Here is a 7449-nt window from a genome sequence, read left to right on the forward strand (position 1 = left end):
ACTATGATATAATTTGATCACGTTTCAAAGATCTACGGTAACAAAACGGCGCTGGATGATTTGACCATGACTATTCAAAACGGTGAGATTTTTGGCTTAATCGGACACAACGGTACGGGGAAAACCACGGCAATCAGTATTTTGACGTCCATTATTGATGCCAGTCGTGGTGAGATTTATGTGCATGGCTTGCCTCTGTCAGAAAATCGTGATGCCATTAAAAAACGCATCGGTTATGTGCCAGATTCGCCCCATATCTTTTTGAATTTGACGGCGCGGGAATATTGGTACTTTTTGGCAAAGGTATATGGGGTTGAGCTATCTGTTGCGGATGAGCGGATAGCACACTTGGCCCAATTGTTTGGACATTGCTCAGCAAGGCGGATGACTTGATTGACAGTTTTTCGCACGGAATGCGCCAAAAAGTGATGGTTATTGGGGCACTTATCTCTAATCCTGACATTTGGGTGCTTGATGAGCCATTGACAGGTCTAGACCCCCAAGCTTCTTTTGATTTAAAGGAAATGATGCAGGCGCACGCGCGTGAGGGCAATATTGTCCTCTTTTCGACCCACGTTCTTGCTGTGGCAGAGCAATTGTGTGACCGCATTGGCATCTTAAAACACGGGCAATTGATTTTTATAGGGAGTTTAGCAGACTTAAAAGCTAAGTATCCCAACAAGGATTTGGAAACCATTTACCTTGAATTGGCAGGACATCAGATAAAAGAATAGAGGTGAGGTTATGAACTGGTCAACGATTTGGAATTGATTAAAATCAATATCCTCTATTCTAATCCACAGTCGGTTACGGCAGCCAAACGCAAAAAAGAACGTCGTGCCAATAAGCACTTTTCAGCCTATAAGAGCTTAATGCAGCAACAAGGAATTTTATGTTTGGTGTTTTCAGCCATTTACATTTACCTCTACACAGGTATTGATTTTCGGCATTATCCTGGTTATTTTTCGGCTTATATTGGTATTTTCATGATCGTGTCTTTATTTAGCGGCTTTTCAGCCCTTTACGGTATTTTTTATGAAAGTAACGACACTAAGATTTATGCTCCCTTGCCGATAAAATCCAGTGAGCTATATGTGGCAAAGGTCATTTCGAGTTTTGGCATGACGGCTGTCTTTTTGACCCCGCTCATTTCCTTGTTATTTATCGCTTACAAGCAACTGAGGGGGATAATCTGGGCGATTCCCTTGACTGTACTCATGTTAGCATTTTATTTTTATCGACGACCATTTTGACCTTATACTTGAATGCTTTGGTTGGGAAAATCATTGTCAGAAGTCGCCACCGCAAGCTAATTTCAACCATTTTAATGTCTATCTCAACCGTGGCAAGTGTGGGTGTTATCCTATACATGAACGTAAGACACTATGCAAGGAGGAATCTTATCAGACCGTCTATCCTTACCGTATTTTAGGGGGGTATGATGTGGTTCAGGCACCTTTTCAGACACTCGCTCTCTTGCATTTTTGGTTGCCTTTGCTGATCATGCTGCTTTTAGCAGTAGGAGTTGTGACTTATCTGATGCCTAGTTATTTTAGGGAAGTTATTTACGCTCCTAAGCCTTCTGCTAAAAAGAAAGAGACAAGGATTAAGCATCGGTCTTTGCCATCTGTCATGGTTCGCCACCACTTGTCAACGCTACAAAGTGCGACGCTTTTGGTACAAACCTACCTCATGCCTTTATTTTATGTAGCCATTTTTATCACGCCTGTTCTGACCAGTGGGGTGAGTTTTACCCAGCTCTCCAGTGACTATTTTGGTGTGGCCTTAGTGATTGGTGCCATGTTCGGGGGATTGTCCTGCACGGCAAATACCTTTGTCGGCGTGGGCGTGTCTTTGGAAAGAAGTGACTTGATTTTTATCAAATCATTGCCTATCAATCTCAAAGGCTTTTTGGTTCAGAAATACCTTGTTTTAGTCAGCTTGCAAGCGAGTGTGCCTGCCCTTGCTTACTTGGTCATTTCCCTTTTTGTCTTGAAATTGCCTCTTGTTTTGACGCTTGCCTTTTTGGTGGGAATGCTTGCAGTCATTTTCCTACAAGGACAGTGGTTTTATCGAAGAGATGTGCGTCTGTTAGACTTAAAATGGCAGGACGTGACGCAATTATTTAACCGACGTTATGGGCAATGGCTGACTATGGTGAGTGTTTTTGTGACGCTGATTGTGGGAATGCTTGTGTTTGCTGCTACGCTTTACCTCGGACAACTGTTAAACAATGTGTTTCTAGCAAATAGCCTCGTGACACTTTTCTTACTGGCTATAGGTATCATTAATCAATTCATAATTTATCGCCTCTTTTGGGACCCCCTCTCTAACCAATCGTCATTTTTGTAATATTCTAAGCGGATTTGTATTATCGTCTGAAAAAAACAGTTCCTCGGACTGTTTTTTTAGTGTATAATAAGGCATATGAAACGAAATTTTGAAACTGTTAATCGAATTGTGATAAAAATTGGGACAAGTTCACTTGTCATGCCAAATGGCAAAATCAATCTGGAAAAGCTTGACCAGTTGGCCTTTGTGATTTCAAGCTTGATGAACAAGGGCAAAGATGTGATTTTGGTGTCATCAGGTGCCATGGGCTTTGGACTAAATGTGTTAAACGTGGACAAACGACCGACGGAAATTGCTCGCCAACAAGCTGTATCAAGTGTTGGTCAGGTCGCGATGATGAGTCTGTATTCACAGATTTTTGCACACTATCAGACTAAAGTGAGTCAGCTCTTGATTACGCGTGATGTGGTGGAATATCCTGAAAGTTTAGCGAATTTCACCAATGCTTTTGAAACGCTGTTAAGCATGGGCATTGTGCCGATTGTGAATGAAAATGATGCCATCAGTGTGGACGAGATGGACCATACAACAAAATTTGGGGATAATGACCGTCTATCAGCTATCGTTGCTAAGGTGACAAAGGCTGATTTGTTGATTATGTTGTCAGACATTGACGGCTTGTACGACAAAAACCCAAATATCTATGATGACGCACAACTTCGTAAGCAAGTGACAGAAATCACGGATGAGATTATCAAATCTGCAGGTGGTGCAGGTAGCCGTTTTGGAACAGGTGGAATGCTCAGCAAGATTAAGAGTGCGCAAATGATTTTTGATGCAAACAGTCAAATGATTTTAATGAATGGTGAAAATCCGCGTGATATTTTGAAAGTTCTAGAAGGGGCTCAGATAGGAACCTGGTTTTCACAAGTCAAGTAAAGGAGGAGCTTGATGGGATACATTGATGAATTGGGACAACAAGCAAAGGTAGCTAGCCAAAGTTTAGCAAAACTTGGTACGGCGCAAAAAAATCAGATTTTGGGTCAGGTGGCAGATGCCTTGTTAGCAGAAACGGATGCTATTTTGGCTGAAAATGCTCGTGATGTTGCCAAAGCCAAGGACAATGGCATTTCGCCAGTCATGGTTGACCGTCTGCGTCTGGATGCCAAACGCATTGAAGGGATTGTTGAAGGGGTTCGTCAGGTGGCTGACCTACCCGACCCAATTGGTCAGGTGGTCCGTGGCTACACCAATCTTGATGGCTTGAAAATCGTTCAAAAACGCGTGCCTTTGGGCGTCATTGCGATGATTTTTGAAAGTCGTCCAAATGTTTCGGTGGATGCGTTTAGCCTAGCTTTTAAAACCAGCAATGCCATTATTTTACGCGGTGGACGTGATGCCATTCATTCGAATACAGCACTTGTGACGGTTATCCGTAAAGCGCTAGCGCAAGCAGGTGTGGATGCTAATGCTGTTCAGTTGGTTGAGGATACCAGTCACGCTGTTGCGGAGGAATTGATGCAGGCTATCGATTATATTGACGTGCTTATTCCACGTGGAGGGGCTCGCCTCATTCAAACGGTTAAGGAAAAATCAAAAGTGCCTGTCATTGAAACAGGTGTCGGGAATGTCCATATTTACGTGGATGATTTGGCAGATCTTGATATGGCGACCTAAGATTGTCATCAATGCGAAAACCCAGCGTCCAAGCGTGTGCAATGCCGCTGAAAGTCTGTTGGTTCATGAAGCCGTGGCCGATCAATTCTTGCCGCAATTGGAAAGGGAAATTGCCAAAGTGCATCCTGTGACCTTCCGAGCTGACGACAAAGCACTAGCCATTTTCCAAAATGCAGAAGCCGCTTCAGAAGAGGACTATGCCACAGAATTCTTGGATTATGTGATGTCTGTTAAGGTTGTGGGCTCGCTTGATGAGGCCATTGATTGGGTTAATCGCTACACGACGCATCACTCAGAAGCCATTATCACAAAAGACCTTGAGCACGCGGAACGTTTCCAAGACGAAGTGGATGCAGCTGCCGTTTATGTCAATGCATCAACCCGTTTCACTGATGGCTTTGTCTTTGGCTTGGGAGCAGAAATTGGTATTTCAACCCAAAAAATGCATGCGCGTGGTCCAATGGGACTAGAAGCCCTAACCAGCACCAAATTTTATATCAACGGTCAAGGGCAAACCAGACAATGAAAGAAATAAGAGAAAGCCAGTTTGGTTTTCTCTTATTTGTTTGTCCCATCAGTTGGATACCCGAGGGTGGAACTTGTTATATCGACATTTCATTTTTTATGCTATAATGGAAAGTATGACAAAAGATTTTCATCATATAACAGTACTTCTACACGAAACCGTTGATATGCTTGATGTCAAGCCAGATGGTATCTATGTAGATGCCACGCTGGGTGGTGCTGGACATAGTGAATACTTGCTTTCAAAACTAGGTCCCAAAGGGCACCTCTATGCGTTTGACCAAGACCAAACGGCTATTGATAATGCACACATTCGTTTAAAACCATATATTGACAAAGGACAAGTGACCTTCATCAAGGACAACTTTAGGCATTTAAAATCTCAGCTGGCCGCTCATGGTGTTAGTGAAATTGATGGGATTTTATATGATTTAGGGGTATCTAGCCCTCAGCTTGATGAACGCCAACGTGGCTTTTCTTATAAAAAAGATGCTCCGCTCGATATGCGTATGAATCGTGATCAAGACCTCTCAGCTTATGATGTGGTCAATACCTATGATTATCATGATTTAGTTCGTATTTTTTTTAAGTATGGCGAAGACAAATTTTCAAAACAAATTGCCCGTAAGATTGAGCAAGCAAGGCAAGTGAAGCCGATTGAAACAACAACTGAATTGGCAGAGATTATCAAGTCAGCCAAACCAGCTAAGGCATTGAAGAAAAAAGGACATCCTGCCAAACAAATTTTCCAAGCCATTCGTATCGAAGTAAACGACGAACTAGGCGCGGCGGATGAATCCATTCAACAAGCGATTGATTTGTTGGCTGTTGACGGTCGGATATCTGTGATTACCTTCCATTCGCTAGAGGACCGCTTGACCAAACAATTGTTCAAAGAAGCCTCAACGGTGGAAGTTCCCAAAGGATTGCCTTTTATTCCTGAGGATATGCAGCCCACTTTGGCTTTGGTAAATCGCAAACCAATCCTGCCAAGTGAGGAAGAATTACAAGCTAACAACCGCTCCCATTCAGCCAAACTAAGAGTGGCTAGAAAGGTTCACAAAAATCATGACGGACAATAATCGAAATATAGCGATCTCCAATGCTCTAAGAAAGCGAATGAGAACCTTCAATCGCATCGAAAAAGTCTTTTACGGGACTGTTATCCTGACTGCGATTATCATGGCGATTAGTATTGTTTACCTACAAAGTCGCAATTTAGAAGTGCAGCAGGAAATCACCAATCTCAACAGCCAGATTAGTGATGTTCAAACGGAGTACAACAACGCCAAGCAGGAAGTGAATGAATTGACCAGTCGCGTCCGCATTCAAAAAATTGCTGGGCAAGAAGGTTTAAGTAGCCAACAAAATAACATTAAGCAGGTGGAGTAGTCTATGAGAAACTTAAAAAATCGTTTTTTAGGCTATGTGCTAAGAGATAGACGAACGCCTAATAAAAATCGAGAGCACGTTGGCAGAATCTGATGCTTCTGGCCATCTTTCTCTTTTTTATATTTATCATTAATTTCGCCATCATTATCGGAACAGACACACGGTTTGGGCATAATTTATCCAAGGAAGCTTCTGAGGTCTATCAGCAAGAAGTCACGGTTCAAGCCAAGCGTGGGACCATTTATGACCGCAACGGTGTTGCCTTAGCTGAGGATTCAACGACTTATAACGTTTATGCGATTATTTCAAAATCTTATGTGTCTTCAACAGGTGAAAAGCTCTATGTAAAAAAATCGCAGTACAACAAGGTAGCTGAGATTTTAAATGAGCAGTTAGGCATTGATAAAGATAAAATCTTGGAACAATTAAACCAAAAAGGCTTGTTCCAGGTATCTTTTGGTAGTTCAGGCTCAGGCCTGACTTACAGCAAGAAGTCAGCCATTGCTCAAGCCATGGAAGAAGCTGGTATCAAGGGAATTGGTTTTGATTCAACGCCAGGTCGCCTCTACCAAACGGTGTTTTTGCCTCTCAATTTATTGGTTTGACCCAATTAAAAGAAAATAAAGACGGAAAAACCTCTAGTTTGGTGGGTGCGTCTGGTATTGAAGCTTCGTTAAATAACATTTTGTCAGGGACAGATGGTAGTGTGATTTACCAAAAAGACAAAAACGGTAACCTCCTTCTTGGTACGGAAAAAGAAGTGAAAAAAGCGGTTGGCGGGAAAGACGTTTATACTACTTTATCGGAGCCATTGCAATCTTATTTGGAATCGCAAATGGATATTTTCCAAGAACACGCCAAAGGGAAATATGCTAGTGCGACCGTTGTCAATGCTAAGACAGGTGAAATTTTAGCGACAACACAACGCCCAACTTACAATGCCCAAACGCTTGAAGGCTACAATGTGGATAACCTCAAAACGTGGAACAACCTCCTATATCAAAACTACTATGAGCCAGGTTCAACCATGAAAGTAATGACTTTGGCATCTGCCATTGATGAAGGGGTCTTTTCACCAAATGAAGTGATTTCAACCATCAACGGGATTACCATTGCCGATACGACTATCAACGACTGGAACGTCAATGAAGGAAATACATCAGTACAATACTTGACCTATGCACAAGGGTTCGCTTGGTCAAGTAACGTTGCGATGACTAGTCTTGAAAGAAAAAATGGGCAATGACAAATGGTTGACTTATCTTACTCGCTTTAGATTTGGTTACCCAACTCGCTTTGGAATGCTCAACGAGGTTAGCGGTATTTTACCATCTGACAATGAAGTAACAATTGCTATGAGTGCCTTTGGTCAAGGGATTGGTGTGACACAGGTGCAAATGTTACGTGCTTTCACAGCGATTTCTAACAATGGGGTCATGTTGGAGCCAAAATTCATCAGCCAAATTTATGACCCAAATAATAATTCAGCCCGTGTGGCATCGACTGAGGTTGTGGGAAATCCTGTATCAGAAGATGCGGCCAATCAAACACTTTTTTACATGG

The 7449-nt window shown here is 42.4% G+C and overlaps 2 protein-coding genes across 2 annotated transcripts; both read left to right on the top strand.

Annotated features, from left to right (window-relative positions):
• Positions 1-3243: 3243 nt before the first annotated feature.
• LOC121489481 (gamma-glutamyl phosphate reductase-like) lies at positions 3244-4495 on the top strand. Its single transcript, XM_041752558.1, has 2 exons — positions 3244-3873; positions 3950-4495. The coding sequence occupies exons 1-2, from the start codon at positions 3244-3246 to the stop codon at positions 4493-4495; spliced, it is 1176 nt and encodes a 391-aa protein (XP_041608492.1).
• Positions 4496-4601: 106 nt separating this feature from the next.
• Positions 4602-5576, top strand: LOC121489482 (ribosomal RNA small subunit methyltransferase H). Its single transcript, XM_041752559.1, has one exon. It carries the CDS (start codon positions 4602-4604, stop codon positions 5574-5576), a length of 975 nt encoding a protein of 324 aa, XP_041608493.1.
• The last annotated feature ends 1873 nt before the right edge of the window (positions 5577-7449 follow it).

This window comes from Vulpes lagopus, chromosome 4 (genome assembly GCF_018345385.1).
Source record: "Vulpes lagopus strain Blue_001 chromosome 4, ASM1834538v1, whole genome shotgun sequence".
In the NCBI taxonomy this organism is placed as follows: Eukaryota; Metazoa; Chordata; class Mammalia; order Carnivora; family Canidae; genus Vulpes; species Vulpes lagopus.